This window comes from Cynoglossus semilaevis, chromosome 17, assembly GCF_000523025.1.
Source record: "Cynoglossus semilaevis isolate Cse_v1.0 chromosome 17, Cse_v1.0, whole genome shotgun sequence".
Taxonomy (NCBI): domain Eukaryota; kingdom Metazoa; phylum Chordata; class Actinopteri; order Pleuronectiformes; family Cynoglossidae; genus Cynoglossus; species Cynoglossus semilaevis.
Genome location: NC_024323.1, coordinates 179,745 through 199,805, shown reverse-complemented (window position 1 = coordinate 199,805; position 20,061 = coordinate 179,745). Strand labels below are relative to the sequence as shown.

At 40.5% G+C, this 20,061-nt stretch overlaps 3 protein-coding genes across 3 annotated transcripts in view; all 3 read right to left on the bottom strand.

The window, feature by feature from the left end:
• The window catches only part of LOC103392503 (microfibril-associated glycoprotein 4-like), a 2,320-nt gene extending 482 nt beyond the window's left edge, over positions 1–1,838 (bottom strand). Inside the window, exons 1-4 of the mRNA XM_017040211.1 lie at positions 1,746–1,838; positions 1,466–1,648; positions 931–1,027; positions 1–69 (exon numbers count right to left, since the gene is read on the bottom strand). Of these exons, the coding sequence (XP_016895700.1) occupies positions 1–69; positions 931–1,027; positions 1,466–1,648; positions 1,746–1,748 (352 nt within the window). The 5' untranslated portion in view covers positions 1,749–1,838. The remainder of the gene's footprint in view (positions 70–930; positions 1,028–1,465; positions 1,649–1,745) is intronic.
• A 1,373-nt stretch (positions 1,839–3,211) lies between these two features.
• LOC103392504 (microfibril-associated glycoprotein 4-like) lies at positions 3,212–5,960 on the bottom strand. The gene is made up of 5 exons (XM_008329124.2): positions 5,862–5,960; positions 5,582–5,764; positions 4,784–4,880; positions 3,755–3,922; positions 3,212–3,590 (listed from the first exon to the last, which is right to left on the bottom strand). The coding sequence occupies exons 1-5, from the start codon at positions 5,862–5,864 to the stop codon at positions 3,331–3,333; spliced, it is 711 nt and encodes a 236-aa protein (XP_008327346.1). The 5' UTR covers positions 5,865–5,960; the 3' UTR covers positions 3,212–3,330.
• A 7,395-nt stretch (positions 5,961–13,355) lies between these two features.
• The window catches only part of notch3 (notch receptor 3), a 32,981-nt gene continuing 26,275 nt past the window's right edge, over positions 13,356–20,061 (bottom strand). Inside the window, 5 exon segments of the mRNA XM_008329125.3 lie at positions 13,356–15,614; positions 15,709–18,478; positions 19,278–19,375; positions 19,482–19,629; positions 19,724–20,028. Of these exon segments, the coding sequence (XP_008327347.2) occupies positions 16,967–18,478; positions 19,278–19,375; positions 19,482–19,629; positions 19,724–20,028 (2,063 nt within the window). The 3' untranslated portion in view covers positions 13,356–15,614; positions 15,709–16,966.

Below are 20,061 nucleotides of genomic sequence, written 5' to 3'. Positions count from 1 at the left end.
TAAAGTCTTCCAAGTCAAATCTCAGTTCATATGCCTTTCTCATAGTAAGAAGATGGATGTTCTCCAGACCTGTATTTCAAATCATGCAGAAGTAACACCTTAAATATATGTATAATTCTGGCAACTATAATTTTATTTATTCATTTTTTTCAAAGGTATTGCATTGTTAGATACAACATTAAATTCAGAAGTTGTGTATTGGAAACTTTGTTTTTGAATGTACAGAAGGATTTCCTTTACATAGTAGGAGTAAAAAAATGTTGTAAATCACAACAATTTGCCCCTGCAGGTCAATAATGTTTTATCTAGTTTGTGATCGAAATAAGCTTTACCTTTAGAGTCAAAACAGTGTAATTTTAGAGAAGCACTCATCGACCGGCCTGTGATTGGATCAACTGGTTGTCAGCATGATCGGATCTGACTGATATTTACCTTTATTGGTGGTTTTGGTTTGTGCATGCATTCTGTGTCAGAACAGCAGAGGGAGCTCACACCCATAAGCATAAGCTAATGCCATTAGATTGGAAATATTCGCTATTTACAATATATCTTACAGCAGTGGTTCACAATTATACTGTCTTGTGCCCCCTAGGGCACAGAAAACTTTTACCCCACCCTCAAATGGAAATAATATTGGGAACCTGATAATATGTATTTTCCTATCTGTACAATCCCCTCCAGTTTTGGTCTGCAGACCTTTTGCACATAAAGTTGGATACAAAGGAACCTATTTTAATTTAGCTCATTCCATTCAGTAAGCACATTATTTTGAAAGTTGTTAAACTGAATAGAGAATAGGCCATTGTAATCAGTGCATCTTTATGTCATATGTGTGTTACTTAAGAAAAGACATAGTTGACGTATACAAAATTGGCATTAAAATGTGTCATAAAAGAAGACATATTTTTAGCCAGTAATCTCTGGTCTTACCCAGCCAATATTCTCCAGTTGCTTTTCCAAATCCTGCCTTGAAATAGGCCCATGGCGCATAGAAGTTCACAGATCCATCAAATCTTTTCTGCAGGACCTAAATAGAAAGTTATGCTTGAGAAATTGCACAACCATCTAATCAATTACTTATGATTTTGATGTAATGTTTGAGTATTTATTCTGAAGGTATTTAATGCCAATCTGATCATAAGCCCATCAGTTTGATCAAGACTAAGATTAAGGTTTTAAATAAAATTTTACTCTGAAGTTTATAACTATGCCCCAAATCTGTAATGTGGGACTTGTATTGAGGTCTCAGGCTTCAGGTTCGAGTCCACCACCTGCAAAGTTACCACTGAGGTGCTCTGAGCATGGCACCGTCCCCACACACTGCTCCCCGGCCGCTTAAAACTTGCCCACTGTTCACTTTGGTGATTGGTTAAAAGCAGAGGTCAGGCAGAGGTTTGGTTGTGTGTGCAGTGGTGTGCTGTGTCACAATAACAAGTAGTTGACTTTCCTTTCCTTAAATACTTACAGTCCATTGGCCATCAGGATCCATTTCACAGTACACCTGAACAGGAGACACCGGTCCTGCTGGGTAAATGGTGTAAACACCACTGTCGCCAAAGCCCCTGACATACACGTCATTGCAGTCAACAGGATAAAATACTGATGTGCAAAAGCACGCTGGGATCAACAGGAGTAGAACAATAAAAACCTGGAAACGAGATGTAGAAAGGTGAAGTTGGTTCTTTGGTTTTTGATAACAATTACATACCTGTGTAAATTAGCTGGATCAGAAAGACTAAGCTTACCATGTTTGGTTGGAGTTCAACTTGACCCTCACAGTTGTCTCTGCCTGTTGTTTACACCTGGAGTCTGAGCTCGAGGTTATTACTTGAACAGACAGCTGCTACCTTTTATATAGAAAAAGGAACACCTGCTAGAAATGGAAGGTGTGGTGCTTTTGTGACCTCATTGTACTTTGCTTCCTTTAGGCTAATGAAAATAAATACAAAGTATTTTGTGGTCACATTCCTTGTGTGTGTGTGTGTGTGTGTGTGCGTGTGTGTTTTAAATTGTTAGATCACAGCAAAATAAAATTGTAGTTAGAGCAAAAACAGTAAAAAATAAAAAGTGTTTTTTTTTTATATTGCACTAAAAGATGTGCTAAATTTTAGGGTTCGTGTGGGTTTTACCAACCAACGATGCTGCTTGTGGTGAAACACCAGACAGCGCCAACTAGAAAATTCCAATTAATTGAAACTATTTGCCACGAATATTTTCCACATACGTCACTCAAACTTGCTATCTCAAACAAATGGGGTCCTCAACCACTGGGGCAGGGAATAGGACAGGCCCATGGATAATTTGGTACTGGGGCACTGAAAGAATTGTGTTGAATGAAACTGGTCATTGGTGCAAAAGGTTGCTGACCACTGAAACAACATACTCCTACTGAAGTTTTTTTTAATCTGATCAGCTCAAAATTTGGGGGAGGTCTGCAGGAGGTCTGCAGTGTTTGTGGCTAAAGGGAGCTTAGGAAGAGGAACAAAATGTACAGCTATAGAGAATTGGTCAACCAGAGTGAGAATAGTGGTATTACTTGAGGTTAGGGCAGGCCCATGACGAAATCCAGGGCGATATGAGACCAGGTTTGTCAAGGCATCTCAAGTGTCTGGAGCAGTCCATATGGGGGTGGGTGCGACAGTTTGTTTTGTATACAAACAAGTGTTCTGCGACATAGAGGGCCACCAGAATTGATGGTGGATGAAGCTTAGCGTACAGTGGTACCCTGGATGAGAGGACGCATCTAGTTTGATCTTCTGGCAGCAACGGTGATAAGTTAGGGAAAACCGGAACCTCTTTAGGAATTGCGCCCATTGGGCTTGCCTTGAGTTGAGGTACTTGGTGGTACTGAGGTAAGCAAGGTTCTTATGACCTGTTCATATAAGAAAAGGATGCTTTGCTCCCTCCAGCTAGGGCCCACATACAGCCTGACTAGTTGTCAAGGGGACAGACTAGTACAATCATATGGTAATGTAAAAATAAGTCCAGGTTTTTCACCTTTTGTATTCAAATAAGTACAAGTATATTAGAAACTATTCATATTTAATGAAATATCATTTGACAAGTGAAGTGTTTGTGCATTTTTTCACTTTCAAAATGTATCAAACCGGCTGGATTGAACCCCCTAGCGGGCCAGTTTGACACCCCGGGTTTAAGTGTTTCGGGTAACAATCAGAAAAACACATGGTGAAAAAATAACAGAAACAGTTTATATGGAAACAGGTACAACTTCTTTATTCATTGATTGACATTACTCTCATGTCATGAGCTTTTTTGTTTTTGTTTATGAAAACAAAATGCTCTTTTGAATAAGAAGTCTACGTGCCTGTCTTAAGGAGTGTTTGCCACCACAGGTTTGATTTTCATTGAAATAGCTTTGAGAGAATATTCATATCCTCTCCAAGAGTTCCAGTTGATCCCAGTGCCAAATTCTGAGGGGCCCCATGCATATATTCCATTGGGGTTAGATGTGTGGCAAGATCCATACCACCATCCTCCTTTGTACTTAAAAGCACAGTTTGAACCCCAGTTGTCGTTATCCCGATCCCACGTTGTAAATTTCTTACCATTGTGATACCCGAGTGAATCTCCTGAAATTAAAAAAAAGACAAGGACAATTTAAAGACACAAAAAGCCATTTACTGCCATTTTGTATCTAATACCAGTGTCTAATGTACACAGAAATTCACTCTACCTTAAAACCTAAAAAAAAGCCCTGAACCCACCATTAACTTATCCAACTGTTAATACTCACCAGCCCCTCCATTTGTGAAGCCACCAACTCCAAGCTCATAGTCTTCACTTTCTGAACCCACGGAGAAGGAGGAATAAGTAGCATAGACTTTGTTTCCAATAAAGTCTTCCAAGTCAAATCTCAGTTCATATGCCTTTCTCATAGTAAGAAGATGGATGTTCTCCAGACCTGTATTTCAAATCATGCAGAAGTAACACCTTAAATATATGTATAATTCTGGCAACTATAATTTTATTTATTCATTTTTTTCAAATGTATTGCATTGTTAGATACAACATTAAATTCAGAAGTTGTGTATTGGAAACTTTGTTTTTGAATGTACAGAAGGATTTCCTTTACATAGTAGGAGTAAAAAAATGTTGTAAATCACAACAATTTGCCCCTGCAGGTCAATAATGTTTTATCTAGTTTGTGATCGAAATAAGCTTTACCTTTAGAGTCAAAACAGTGTAATTTTAGAGAAGCACTCATCGACCGGCCTGTGATTGGATCAACTGGTTGTCAGCATGATCGGATCTGACTGATATTTACCTTTATTGGTGGTTTTGGTTTGTGCATGCATTCTGTGTCAGAACAGCAGAGGGAGCTCACACCCTTAAGCATAAGCTAATGCCATTAGATTGGAAATATTCGCTATTTACAATATATCTTACAGCAGTGGTTCACAATTATACTGTCTTGTGCCCCCTAGGGCACAGAAAACTTTTACCCCTCCCTCAAATGGAAATACTATTGGGAACCTGATAATATGTATTTTCCTATCTGTACAATCCCCTCCAATTTTGGTCTGCAGGTCTTTTGCACATAAAGTTGGATACAAAGGAACCTATTTTAATTTAGCTCATTCCATTCAGTAAGCACATTATTTTGAAAGTTGTTAAACTGAAAAGAGAATAGGCCATTGTAATCAGTGCATCTTTATGTCATATGTGTGTTACTTAAGAAAAGACATAGTTGACGTATACAAAATTGGCATTAAAATGTGTCATAAAAGAAGACATATTTTTAGCCAGTAATCTCTGGTCTTACCCAGCCAATATTCTCCAGTTGCTTTTCCAAATCCTGCCTTGAAATAGGCCCATGGCGCATAGAAGTTCACAGATCCATCAAATCTTTTCTGCAGGACCTTCAATAAAATGTATGTTTGGGAAATAGCACAACCATCAAATCAATTACTTATAATTTTATGTAATGTTTTATGAGAATTTATTCTGAAGTCGTTTAATGCCAATCAGACTATAAACTGATCAGTTTGATCAAGACTGAGATCAAGGTTTTAAATTAAAATATTACTCTGAAGTTAATACTTAGTCCACAAATCTTTACCCTGGTGCTGAAAGTTGTGCCAGAGAGGACATAAGAAGGGCGTAAAGACTAGAACAAAGCACGAAGACTTCTTCTGTGGAGATTCCTGATTAATGGACGTGGCCGAGTGATTGTTTTCATACTGTGCTGATCTGCCTTATAAAGCAGTGATTTCCAACTACTGTTAAGTGAAATTAGTCCAGTTTCACTCAACTGGTCAAAAAAAAACATTATTATTTTCTGCAAAGAATGAGGACGAACAATTACATACTTCTCCACTTGGTGGTACCAAGCTGTAAAAACTAAGAAAGTCTTTGTGTATCTCTGTCTTTAATTCTCCTCCTCTTTTCCTTTCCTCAGCTCTTGAAAATCCTCCTCTTTTCCTTTCCTCAGCTCTTCGCTCCTGTCTCTCTCCTTTCATAAACATACATTGCTAAGTCACTTTTACTGTCAAAGTCATTTTGGATCTATGTCATTAATTATTTCTATAGATTTTCCACGAAGTCATAATAAAATACTTACAGTCCATTGGCCATCAGGATCCATTTCACAGTACACCTGAACAGGAGACACCGGTCCTGCTGGGTAAATGGTGTAAACACCACTGTCGCCAAAGCCCCTGACATACACGTCATTGCAGTCAACAGGATAAAATACTGATGTGCAAAAGCACGCTGGGATCAACAGGAGTAGAACAATAAAAACCTGGAAACGAGATGTAGAAAGGTGAAGTTGGTTCTTTGGTTTTTGATAACAATTACATACCTGTGTAAATTAGCTGGATCAGAAAGACTAAGCTTACCATGTTTGGTTGGAGTTCAACTTGACCCTCACAGTTGTCTCTGCCTGTTGTTTACACCTGGAGTCTGAGCTCGAGGTTATTACTTGAACAGACAGCTGCTACCTCTTATATAGAAACAGGAACCTGCTAGAAATGGAAGATGTCATACGAGTGTGACCTAATTTTGCCACCAGTACAGTATAGAATAATTTGTGGTCACATTCCTTGTGTGTGTGTGTATGACTGTGTCTTAATTGTAGTTAGAACACACATTGTGGTTATAGCACAAACAAAACAAAGTTAATTAGTTTTCATTAGTTGAAGAGTCAGAGCTCCTGGGCACTAGAACAGGACTCTATCTGTGGACTTCAACCCCAGCTGTTTGAAAGACCCTAAGATGTTTTCTAGATAATCAGTCAAAACCATGATTTTCTGTGCGACTCCAAGAAGAGTATCATTTCATTGCCTTTGGTTTTTTTTCTTTTGTTTGTGAGTGACCTTTAGACCGCTGTTTGTACATTTATTTAGCAAAAAAACAAGCCTTCCCCGAGGAAGTAGATAGTAGGTTTCAAAAATATAATCGACGCTCATATTGTCACATGAATGAAAATCTAGGACAATGAACAGCGTCATTCAAATACCATCTGTAGTTCGCAGTTGCACAACAAGATGTACACAAGGTAAAAAACTATGTATGTATGTAATCACTGCCAAGAGAGTCACACAATTCACAAAAGGTACACTTCTCGTTATACATATTACATATTAGAGGAACAGATATAATTATTTTGATTAATATTATTTTTGAGATTGTGTATTTCGCTAAAACCCCTGTCTGCTGAGAGATTCGCAGATACAAAACGACATTGCACTCAGGTTCATGTGCGTTTTACCACACACCGATACTGTGTGGTAAAACACCAGTCAGTGGCAACTAGAAAATTAAATGTAATCGTATTTTGCTAGTGGTTTTGCACATGCGTTATAATTTGCCACAAATATTTAGTGGACAGAGAGCAATAAAAAAGGCTTTCTGATTTGTACGCTATGCTACATAGCTACAATGCATTGTATGCTACAATGAGAAGATGACTCATTAAGAAATGAATCACCCACATTTGCTATCTCAAAAGACTTTCCACACCTACGAGAAGAACTGTGGACCCCTGTCAGAGGTTATGTCCTGTGGGATTCCTTGAAGACGAACCACAGGTTGTACCAGGAGGTCTGCAGTTTTTGTGGCTAGGGGAGTTTAGGAAGAGGAACAAAGTGAACAGCTTTAGAGGACTGGTCACCCAGAGTGAGAATATTGGTATAACCTGAGGTTAGGGCAGACCGATGACGAAATCCAGGTCGATATGAGATCAGGGCCATCAGGGTGTCTCAAGTGTCTCACAGTCCTCTCCTTAAGAGAGCCAAAGCATCCTCAACCTTTGGAGACAAAACTAAGGGAATCTTGCTGAAAGTACGGAAGGTTAAGGGTCCAGCAACCTGGCTGTAGTTTCAGACAAAAATGTACAAATCCTAGGAAATTTCGCAGTTGTTTTCTGGTAGCCTTTTGACACGCATCAAGATGGAAGTTGCACTTTTCTGCTTTCACAAACAACTTAGTTTCTAGAAACTGCTGCAATACTCTCCGGACATGCAGCCCATGTTCTTCCTAGTTTCTGGTAAATATTTCGATCATCACCTAAATAGACAAACTTAGATAGTCCTTAGGACATCATTTACCAACACCGAACAATAGTGATGGGAAGGCCGACTGTTTTTACTGATTCGGATCTTTGACCCTCAAACAGTAAAATGAGCGAGTTGTGAACTAATCTTGAACGAATAATTTCATTCATTTTACAGCAAGTGGCGCTTTAGCCCTATTGTGGGCGTTGTAAAGAAAGCTGCGGTTCTCCTACGCTGACAAAGTCAACAAAGTACATAAACTGCCATAAGCAATTAAACTATGTGAAAACATAAAGACAAACACACCACAATGTGAAGATGAATGAGGGCAAAAGAGACCCGAGCTCTTTCACGCGACAAACGAAACGAATCTGCGAGAACGAGGCGAAAGATTAGTTCACAGAGAGTGATTCGTTCATAGTGAAAGAATAGTTCACAGAGAGTGATTCGTTCATAGCAAAAGATTAGTTCACAGCGAAAGAGTAGTTTGCAGAGAGTGATTTGTTTGCAGAGAGTGATTAGTTTGCAGAGGGTGATTAGTTTGCAGAGGGTGAGAGTAATTTGTGAGTGGTTCGTGAGTTCAATATGAACAAATCGAGTCACAAATCTTTCATATGACTCGGGAGTCACGGGTCACATGAAAGATTCGTTAATATTGAACGAATCGCTCGTGAACGACACATCACTACTGAACAAGTGTCCGGGCGTTAGTCAATCCAATTCAATCCGTGCAATACGGGAGCATGCGCACACACACACAAAGGCATGTGATCAGTCACCGGGTCACCTAGACCCAAAGGACAATAGAGCCATTGTCTTCATAAATTATGGTACAAGTGAACCTGTTTGCTTCATTCCTGGTAATGACGACTGTGATGACGACTGTGAGATGAAAACACATTTAATTATGGGTGTTGTTCTGATGTTCTGGGAAATGTAAAGAATTTGGAGTGTTTTAAAGGTCATGTCAATTAAAGCTACAATAATTGAGCAAGTAAAGTTGATCCATCAGTAATTAAGAAATGGAATGTCTTATAACATCCATGTGGAGGTGAAAGAACAGTTCATAATTATTAAAATAGTTCACTGATTAAAACGTGTTAAAAAGATATATGATGCGCCAATATATAAATGTAACACACATGATTTGATAATAGCCTTCCCTCTCTATATCGCAGTTCTCCTTTCGCTCCCTCTGTACATCGGATTTTTTTTTTTTTTCCCCCGGTTGCAGGTTTGAATCCATCTGCTGCCAAGTTACCACTGAGGTTCTCTGAGTGTGGCACCGTCCCAACACACTGCTGCCCGGGCGCTCAAAAAGCTGCTGTTTACTGTTGTTGTTCACTTTGGTGATGGGTTAAATGCAGAGGTCACATTTTGTTGTGTGCAGTGGTGTGTGTGTCACAATGTCACAATGACAAGGAGTTCACTTTCAAAAGGTTTGTTTACCTAGATGAGATCGTACACCGCTATTGGCTAATACATTGTGTACTCGGTGCATGCTCTTCTGTTCCGCCCGCTGACTGGCTCATGCATCGTAGCATTTCTCAGCATCTCCCCTTGTCTGTCGGCCACTCTCTCGTTCACTTCGCCCAGAGGATCCACAAGCTTGGCGCCTGCCATAGATAGATAGATAGATAGATAGATAGATAGATAGATGGATGGATAGATAGATAGATAGATAGATAGATAGATCTTTTTATGTGCTTCTGCACACTTGGTTGTACTTTGTATTGTTGTGGGTGTGGTGATCTTGGTGATATGCCAGTTTGAGAACAGACTATTAACTTGAGCTAATGACAATAATGATGAGATTATTTACAGGAATTAAAAAATTAAAAACAGGAAGCTTTCTTTCGCTGTTGGTAATTAAAGAGTGGAATGTCGTCCTTCTTCATATGATTTCGAAATAAATTTACCACCTAGGCGTGGGGGATTTGTTGTGGTGAAAGCCGTGGTGTCAGTATCGGTCTTGTAAGCCGATGATTGCGGGTTTTAACACTGTCCGTGCCTCAAATCAATTGAGACATTAGTCAACTTTTTCTTTTTTTTTTTTAAATTGAGACATCAGTCTCAGAGAGAGGTCACAACATCTAATGTTGGGAAAATGTGGTTATGAGATTACCTCGACATGTACTTAATCCGTTCCTGATGGCTGTTCCTGGACCCCAAATGACTACTTATTCAAACTTTTTCAACAGTATTTTGTGTACAGATTCACACCAATGAAAATAATTAGATCTGACGGGAAAAGATAAACACAACTGAATAAAGAATAAAGCTATGAATAGGAGAGACGATTTCATTCATCCTTATCGGTGCTGAGGAGTCGTGATTCTCGTTCTCTCTCGTTCACTTTCGCTCTGCGTCGCCATTCTACGACTCTACTGTGAATATAATTGTGTGGGAAAGGGTAATACAGTCTAGAGAGGGTTGATAACAGAGCATCTCGCCTCTACTTCGCGGATTTCCCCTTTTCGCGGTGCGTCAACTACCACGATAGGAGAGCGACCACTGTAATATGAAGTGTAATTATAAATAGATTCATTCAGGAGTTCATATAATGGTTAAAATTGCTAAAAGCCTACTAGAATTTATATTTGATTTGATTTGGTACATGTTGATAAAAATGTGTACTGGCCCTTTAGGGACTTATTTTACTTGACTTGTTTTTTACGACTTGCTGTCAGTGTCTGAGAGCTATGGAAGCAAACGTTTTTCTTACCATTTTCTGTGTAGCAAAACGTCGGAATAAAGCAAAAAAAAAAAAAAGGGGAAGAAAAAATTCTGAGTTGGGTCTTAGTCACACCCTTAGTTTTAGTCTTGGACCCTTAGTCGGACCCTCTTGACTAGTTTTATTTGTAGAACATAGCCCATGGGCACCTTGGGTAGTCCACCAGGGCTACCAGGTGACCCCTGGTATAAACACTGCCTGTGGAATGTATCTTTTTTGACAGACAGACAACAGAGTAAGCATTACAAAGGCTGAACACATTCCAAAATCGGGAGGTTTTACCCTCCCGTTGTCCTTCGCATTTTATACACAACCCACGTCCTAGCAACGGCTTTGCCTCTTGTCCCAGAATCAGAGTATGAGGTAAAGTTGGCACAAGCCTTGCAGTGGGTATATTAAAAGCCTAATATATAACCATACCTCATAAATACCAAAACAATTATTTGAGTTAGAGGTCAGGTCAGAGTACTTCTAGAGCTATTTTTGCTTTGAGGGTTCTTCTAGAGCAGTTTAGAGACGGTCAGAAGGAATTGCACTGTCTTTGTGAATTTGGAGAAAGCATATGATAGGGCACCTACTGTATAAGAAGGGACTGTGGTACTTTATGACAGGAGTCCCCAGCTGTAGGTCATTCGGTATTTGGCCACAGTGGAAAAAAAAGTACTTCCGTTTTCCTAATTTACTTCGTTCAAAAAGAATCCAGTCATATCCCCTTACTTTTTTAAGTAAAAGATAACCTGGCAATGTTTGAAAACGATACGTCATTCAGACTCTTATGCTAACAGAATAAAGTCTAAAAGATGTTTTATTTTGAAAAGTCAATGATCCTTTTAACAATAATGCAGTATTAAGGGACTGCAGTAACAGCTGATATCGGCTGACCGATCTTTGGTACAAGAAGACGGTGGGAACCATTGCTTTATGAGACAGTCAGGAGTGGCAGAGAAGTATGTGAGGACTTTTGATTCAAACTTTACAAATGTACTGTAATGTGACCTTAATGATTACAGCATATTTCCCCAAAATATTTCATGTATCTTTATAAATGTGAAGGATCCATAGCGTGCGGTTAGCACGCCGGCCTCGGAAGCAGAGAGCAGAGAGTCCTTGGTTGGATACCCAGAGGATCCATAGCGTGCGGTTAGCACGCCGGCCTCGGAAGCAGAGAGCAGAGAGTCCTTGGTTGGTTCAGCACTTTGGATTGTTGTGGGTGTGGTGAGCTTGGTGATATGCCAGTTTGAGAACAGACTGTATTAACTGTGAGATGAGATTAATTACAAGATTTAAAAACAGTAAGCTTTCTTTCTAACACTAGAATTTCCCAAATATGGGATAAATAAAGTTCCAATCATTATTATTACAATTTGGTGTTTTCAATAATCACAGAAAGTGTTGATGTATGACATCAATGTAAAAACCAAATTAGATAGATAAATAGATAGATCTATCTTTTTATGTGCTTCTGCTTGACTTGACTTGTTTTACGACTTGCTAGCACGTTCAGCACTTTGGATTGTTGTGGGTGTGGTGAGCTTGGTGATATGCCAGTTTGAGAACAGACTGTATTAACTGTGAGATGAGATTAATTACAAGATTTAAAAACAGTAAGCTTTCTTTCCTGTTGGTAATTAAAGAGTGGAATGTCGTCCTTCTTCTTATGATTTCGAAATAAATTTACCACCTAGGCGTGGGGGATTTGTTGTGGTGAAAGCCGTGGTGTCGGTGTCGGTCTTGTAAGCCGAAGATTGCGGGTCTTAACACTGTCCGTGCCTCAAATAAATTGAGACATTAGTCAAAATATATTTTTTTCTTAGCGGTTAAGGGTTTGAATCCACCAGCCACCAGGTTCCAGTGGGATGCACTGAGCTTGCCGCTGTCCCCACACGCTGCTCCGTGGGCGCTGAGCCACCGCTCACTGAGGTGATGGGTTAAAGGCGTGGTGTGCTGTGTCACAATGACAATAAAGAACTCCTGCTTAGTACAGTTCATTTAAGTCAATTATACCATCATGCAGTGTCAGAGAGAGGTCACAACATCTAATTTGGACCCAAAATGACTGCTTACTCAAACGTTTTCAACAGTACTTTGTGTACAGATTCACACACGAAAACCAATGAAAATAATTAGATCTGACGAGAAAAGATAAACACAACTGAATAAAGAATAAACCTACAAATAGGAGAGACGATTTCATTCATCCTTACCGGTGCTGAGAAGTCATGATTGTGCAGTGTGCGCTTTGCTTTCTCCCAAATTGTCGTCGGCCAACTTCTTTTCATTGATCCAAATCGGAAGCAACTTTTCCACTTCTTCTAATGTCTGAGATCTTTGCTCATCTTCTTTGCTAAACCATACCGTAAAGCCTTACGCTTTTGTGTAATCTCTTTCTTCACTTCTATTGTTGTTCTCATTATTTTTCTTTCAGCCTTTTCGCTTTCACTAGCCTTTTAGGTCCCATAGTGATTTATGGAATAATAATGAAAAAAGAAATTGCACAATGAAGAAATACCGGCAAAATCAGACAACAGTTCTTAGCGTGTACATCTCGAGCTCGGACTGAGGCTAGATTGACTGTGTCTTTTGTTCTGCAACCCAATTATGGTACGACAACCAGGGCATTTTTTGGGTAAACATTTTGTGCGTGAACCGAATTGTTTCGAAAAGGGAGGCGTTCGACAACCGAGGTGCCACTGTATTACTATTTCTCTGAACTTGTATTTCTCTGAACTTCTCTGAGTTTCCATTACTTAAATCTTGCTTTTTCAATCCCACGTTTGGCCTTTTTTTATTCAATACTCATTCTATAAAATAGGTATTTGTACAGTAGATCCTGATATTTCAAAATATTTTATTTTGTGTGGCCCTTGTGCGTTGTAGTCTTCACATTTACACAGTAAAAACATGAACTTATGATTAAATGTATTTTTTAAAAATATTTTCTGCATATTCCTTACATTGTTTTTTTCTTTTGAAATACACTTGCAGGAACAATTGTAGGACCAATAATTGTTTAAAACTTTAAATACTGTAACATTTCTGTACTTTTCCTATCTATCTATCATCTATCTATCACCCATCCATCCAATTACAGTGAGACAAGATTGTAGTTTCCTACAGTTTTTATTATAAGTAACTTATTTTACAACGTTTGAACATGAAAAGGAAAGAAAAAAAAAACAAGCTGTAGTAAACAAAAAGTATTTATATACATTGATCCTTTTGAACTATTTTTAACCAAGTATCGGAATGAATCGTGGTAGAAAATATAATCTATGACTCTTCTAACGAAACATGACACACCCCTGCCAACCCCCCCGCTCCCCTCCCCAAACATTAATCACAGCCTTTGTGTCAAATAACTAAATAAAAAGTCAACTTTTGTTCTTTTGTGTTAATGAATAAAATGTTTTAAACAAACATAAGAGTTCTACCCCGAGCAAAAATACAGTATATTCAAACAGATGCTGAGAGTTGGAAATGTTAGTAGCAGTTGGTGTGACCTGCTGAAGATATTGAAATGACCACACACATACACACACACACTTATATAAATATAAATGTATATATAAATATATATTCATATTTATATATACATATATTTATATATATTGGGGCTGTCAAAAGTAACACTTTAGTCAATTTCCGAAATTAATCCGATTAAAATTTAAAATTTTTCAAACAAATTTCAATTAATCATGATTAATCATGACTAATCATGATTGAGCCACAGCTATCCTGAAATTAATTAGATTCAATTTTTTTTCTTTCGACAGCTCGAATATATACATACTATATAAATATACATGTAAACTATATTAAACAACATCTTGATGCTTATAGTAAGGACTAATGAGTAACAACAGAGCTGTACACCAACTCAAAAACAAGCAGCTCGCGGTAGTGGCCTGGTTATTATGTTTGAAAAAAAAAAAAAAGGATACAGGATTATTAGTTGAAATTATATTTAAAATGTCACTTGATTAAAGCTGTGGTCAGATGTAAGACAACGGTGTTAGTTTAAAGGCGAGGGTTTTTTTTTTTTTAATCTCTGAATATTCTATTTTGAAAAACAGCAACATTTAAAAGGTGCAACACTACATAGTAGCGTCTCTTTACAACATGCAACTAGAGATGCAACGTCACGACTCCTGGACTGGACGTTACTTAAGATGCAGTATAAATGCTCCTGCTGGATACCATAACACGCTTACGAAAAAAAACTGCATTGAAAAAATAGTGGCTCTGATCCAGTACCGTGATACTTATCACAGTCCAGTAAGGCACATGACCTGACCTCAGTTAGCAGTTCATTTTTTTCAGGTGTGGATGTATGTTGTAATCTACCAGGTGGGGAATGTCTTGGGTTGCTGTCCATAGAGAAAGTCATCATTTCGAGTTCACAGAGACGAGCAAGACGTTGATGGATTGACTGAATGAGTGAGAAGCCAGTGTCCATTTTCACCACGGTTGGTTAGGACTTGATGATGTGAGTGTCATGAATGTTTATGCAATGTAAAGCATCCTTGCTGTCAATGAAAAACGTATCAACTAATAGCAAGTGAAAATCAGAACTATCCCTTTAACCTTTACTGTTTCCCACCTAGTGCCGCTGAAATGCGGCTTTCCAGCTAGGACGCCCAGATTCTAGGAATGTTTGTGAGAACAGTGGTAAGCAGCCGTTAACATACGGTGACGTACTATGACAAAGAAAAAAAAAATCAAATATACAGTGTATAACAAGTGTAACAAAACAAGAAAGGCAGTGGGATTTGTAGTTAAGTTGTTTTTTTTTTAAATTGAAAAAACAAAACAAAACAGAAAAAGCTTAAAAACTGAAATAGTGACAGTCCAACGAGAGGTAAGTGTTATTCGAATCTTAGAGACACTACAGGTGGAAATAGCATAAAATCTAAACTCTGCTAATTCATCTCTTATGAGACCATAAGTAAAAATCCCAAGGAGTAAAAGCTGCCCGAAAGTTATAAATACCCACCGTGGTTTTATGCTAACCAAAAACTGACCCGGAGAAATGAAGGCAGCTACTGCGATTCAAATTGTGGATGAAGCGAAATGAAGGACCAATTGCTCTGCTGCTTTTGGTGACAGTCATAAGGAAGACATGAACAATGTTTCTCAAATCGCAAACTGGAAAAAATGTCCGTTGACGTATTAAAACACATGAAAAGTAGCCTTATGTCCCTATTTAGCGCCTTTAATAAATTTAAGTTTAGAATAGCGGTCCCCAACCTTTCTTGTACCAAGGACCGGTATCAGCCATTACTACGGACTGGTAGTATCGCACCATCGTTCTGACCGTCCTTGAACTTGAAGCAAAAATAGCTTTAGAAGTACTTTGACATGACCTCTAAGTCATATCCACCATCGTTCTGACCGTCCTTGAACTTCTCTACAAGAACCCTTGAAGCAAAAATAGCTTTAGAAGAACTTTGACATGACCTCTAAGTCATATAATTGTTTTGGTATTTATTACGCAAGGTAGTTTCATTGGTAAACAACCTCTGAGGTTTGTTTGTAGATAGATCGTTGAGGTTTTGGAGTGTGTTAAGCTCTTGCAATTGCTTACTCTGTTGTCTGTCGATAGCAAAAAGTTACGTTCCACAGGTAAATCTGAAGTACGTTTTTTCAGTGTCGGCCTGGTACCAAATGACCTACGGACCGGTACCGGCCCCTGGACCGGGGGTTGGGGACCCTTGGAAATTGCGTTCTTTCGAGTCTACAGAGCCTGATGATAGTTTTAATCGACTGCTTTACACAAGACTCTCGCACTGCCTTTGGTGCTTAGGCTCAACTAGGGGGCGACATTTGGTCCTAACCAACACTGGTTTTTCTGTGCTTTTTTTTTGTGTGAACATTGTCAAAACCAGCATAGCACTTTTGGTCAATTTCTAGGGCTTGCTTAATGGCTGCATCGATTTCTTCTCCATGGGCGATAATATTGACCCACTCTACTATGAAGCTGCTCACCTGGAAGTGCTTCAGAAACACTCATCTATATTTCTCTCAAATAATACTCATTCTTAAAACATCGAACACCACATTTCCATCAAATATGACTACGTACAAGCGACTCCAGTCATAGGTTCGCTAGACCCGAGTGACCGCTGTTGTAGGCCTCAATAAATATAAGTCAAGAAGTGAGCATTTGTCTTTCTAGTCTACATAATAAATGAACCTGCCTACAGGAGGAGAGGGCAGTACAATAGCTGAGAGGCTAAGGAAGAAAGCGGATGAAAAAAAAAAAGAAGAGAAAAACTAAAGAAATTTCTTTTCAGAGAGATAAAAACAATAAATTAAAATAAATGAATTCCCTTCAACATTTAACTTTTTTTTTAAAATGCCTGCTTTTTAAATTGTTAGTTTTTCGAGAAGAACGTCCCTAAGTCTTTGCAATAAAAGACTTGGTTTTCTTCATATACTTTTTTTTTTTTTAATAATAAAAAACAAGTCCATCTGTGACAGAATTACTTCATTAAATTGTCTGCTGTATTTTCAGACAACACGTGTTTCCCTTACCGTTTTCTCCCTCTGCAAAAATAACTAGCAGATGGTCTTCAGGATAAAACAAAGTCAATCCACATCCAATGAAAATCTTGGAAACAGGCTGACATATATAAACACCGACAGGCCTGAGAGCCAGTCCACATATTTCTCTCTCTTCTTCCGCCTTATGTCCCTTTTTTTAATGCAGAGGTCTTCACGCAAACACCTGCATCTTGCCATTGGCCTCTGGGATTGAAGTAATTTGGGTTTGGGCAGAGCCAGCGACTGCCGGACTTGGCGTGGAGTCTGACCAGTCGGAGACGCAGTGGGGAGAAGGGCTGGACCAGGGCTCAGGGGATTCCGGAGACGGGGTGAGGTACGGGTGCTCGCTAGGTAAACGTAGGTAGTGCTTGGGTGTGGAATCGAGCCCAGATGTTGAATAGCTGTGCTGAGAAGGAGGGGTAGGGTAATCCTCCATCCCAGCTGTGCTGCTGCTGGGCTGGGAGGGCAGAGCCTGAGAAGACTGGCCGGCGGAGGTCGCTGCCTGTGGGGGCTGAGCAGAAAGCTGTTGCTGAGACGGCTGCTGCTGCTGCTGCTGCTGTTGCTGCTGCTGCTGCTGCTGGAAGAAAGACGGTGGAGGTTGTGAGGTCTGTGGTGTTGGCGGGGTGGACGTGCTCATGTTCTGCTGGCTGGCCATAGCGTGGTTGATGAGCTGCTGCTGCTGCTGTTGCTGCTGCTGCTCAGCGATGGACGGGACCTTAACCGGACTTATAGTGGGCGTGGAGGTAACGGGTGTGGGCTGAAGCATTTGATTGCAGAAAATCTGCTGCTGGCGCATCAGCATGTTCTGCTGCTGCTGCTGCATGGCCGGGCTCTGGGGGTGCATGCCGGCTTGACTGTTCTGCATGAGATTCACCACCTGCTGACCGCACTGAGAGGAAGGGGGCATCCGGTTGTGCCAGTCAAAAGGAACACTGACGGGACTGACCATGCCCATGTTGAGACCCAACTGGCCTGAGCTTAACACGTAACTGCGGTTGACATCGGAGGCCATCGAGACACGTCCCTGCAAGGACATGCCTCCAGTTCCCAGGTCGTTGAGCTGTGCCAGGGACACAGCAAAAGGCCCACCTCCTTCCAACAGACTGCTGTGCACCATCGGAGTGTTTGGAACCGACATGGACGAGTGGAAAAGCCCCGGGGACTGCATAGCCACAGGGGACGTGGGGTTGGTGATGTAGCCCGCATTGCTGGTTCCCCCGTGGGGTGAGTCTAGGGAGTCGACTGGGGAGAGGGTGACCGAGCTGTCCAGTAAAGCACTCTGCATGTCCAATGTCAGCTTCTTATTGCGGGCCTTGACGGACTCCTTCATATTGGCGGCGTGTTGATTTCCCAGATTGGAACCCTTAGCACCAGGCCGTCGGTTTTTCTTTCCCTGCGGAGTGGTCTTCAGACTGGGCAGAAAGGCGCTAGGAGGGCACATGAGAGGAGAAAGGGTGTGTCCCCCACTGATGTGGTGCCCACCCCCTACATGGTTCTGGGGGCTTCTGACCGTGTTGTACTCGTCGAGAAGCTGCACGATGTCGTGGTGCATGCGCTCCTGAGCGATGTCTCTCGGCAACCGATCCATGTGGTCGGTGATCTCTCGGTTGGCAAAATGTGCAAGCAGCACTTTGACCGCCTCACAGCTGCCCTCACGGGCCGCGAGGAAAAGAGGAGTCTCCTCCTGAGGGGGAAGAAAACAGAATAGAGACAACGTCAAGCTAAACATATACCGCTACAAGGTTCCTGTTGTGTTGCTGTAGCAGAGGCGATATGCGTGAATGTTAAGGGTACGTTAAAAACTGCAACTCTAGGCCTCTATGAATTGGAAAATTGTATAGTTTTACAAAACACTCCAAATCCAAAAAGGATTTCCTCATATTGAACAACAATACAAATTGGTCTTTTAAAAAATGAATCTTAAATAAATTAGGCTATGATGATTTTGATTATATTTAATCAAGCAGAATCGATAATTGCTTGTGGCTAACTGATTTTTGTATGAGCCAACTTCTGGTTACTGTAGCAATCTTCTTCTTGCTCACTAAGCTGTTAATTTATATTTGCTTTTTGTATATTTTCCAGCCAGTATTTTAGCTATTCGTTTACTTATTTTTAGGCACACTTTCAGGCACGCCTTTGTGAAACCTTTTCAGATATTTTTCAAACTTTTGCCAGCATTCTGGGCTCAATATCCAGGCAGACAGACTTGAAGCCAAACCAAAACCAAACCAAAACCGAGAACCAAAGTGAACAGTGGGCAGCTTTAAGCGAACCTGAAGCCTTCCGGACCCAAGTCCGCTTCCTTAACCACTAAGCCACCACTGCCCGCTTTACCTGACGACATGACAATTTTCCATAAGGTAATTTATTTTAGCGATATCAAGCTTGTGTTTCCCCTACTTTCAACTTCTTTAATTCTTTAAGCCAACATCTTTATACTTCATATTCATGTAATTGTTTTTGAGAGTAGTTTGGTGTACCTTTAGGTCTTGCATATCCTTGTTTGCGCCGTTCTTCAACAAAGCAATAGTGGCATCAACATTATTAACCGCCGCAGCCCAGTGTAGTGCAGATTTACCTACGGGAAATAATTCAATCGTGAGTTTACAGTTAAATTGTTACACAGCACCACAAACCTGCTTAAGGACATTTTGCATGTTCTCTCTGAGTAAAAAAAAACCCACCAATTTCATCCACTGCATTGACGTCGGCATGACAGGTGATGAGTTCCTCTACCATTCCCTCCACAGCCAGCCGTGCGGCCAGAATCAGTGCGGTGGAGCCATCGTACATACGGGAGTCGAGATCCGTGGCCCGGTTTCGGATCAAAATCTAGGAGGTGGTAAAAAAAATAATCACGTCAGACATTGATGATAGGACTATGAGCAGCAGCCAGTTTTCCTAGAGGGTACTATAGTTATTATACCTGGAAGACGCCCTGTGCATCCGCAGCGACTGCAGCATGTAGCGGCGTGCGTCCCGTGTTGTCCTGAGCATTTGCGTCCGCCCCTGCGTCCAGTAGCCTCTTAGCAGCATCTGCACGGGCATAGCGAGCAGCCAGGTGGAGTGCTGTCTCACCCGTGCGGTCGGTTTGGGCAGCAAGGGATGCGCCCTGGTAGATCAAGTCTGAAATGATGTTGGCTGAGCACTCCTCGTTCTCGTCCTCCTCCGCCACCTCCGCTTCTAATCCACCGCCACAGAACGATGCGAGCATCAGAGGAGTGAAACCATCTGAAAATGAGAGATGGGTCACCGAACGTGAGT

What these genes read in the sequence shown, in the direction of transcription:
- LOC103392504 (XM_008329124.2), bottom strand. An exon ending in ATCCTGATGGCCAATGGACT is followed by an intron (nt 4,881 to 5,581) that starts GTAAGTATTTTA and finishes ATTTTATTGAAG; the next exon opens with GTCCTGCAGAAAAGATTTGA. An exon ending in CTTCACAAATGGAGGGGCTG is followed by an intron (nt 3,591 to 3,754) that starts GTGAGTATTAAC and finishes TTTTAATTTCAG; the next exon opens with GAGATTCACTCGGGTATCAC.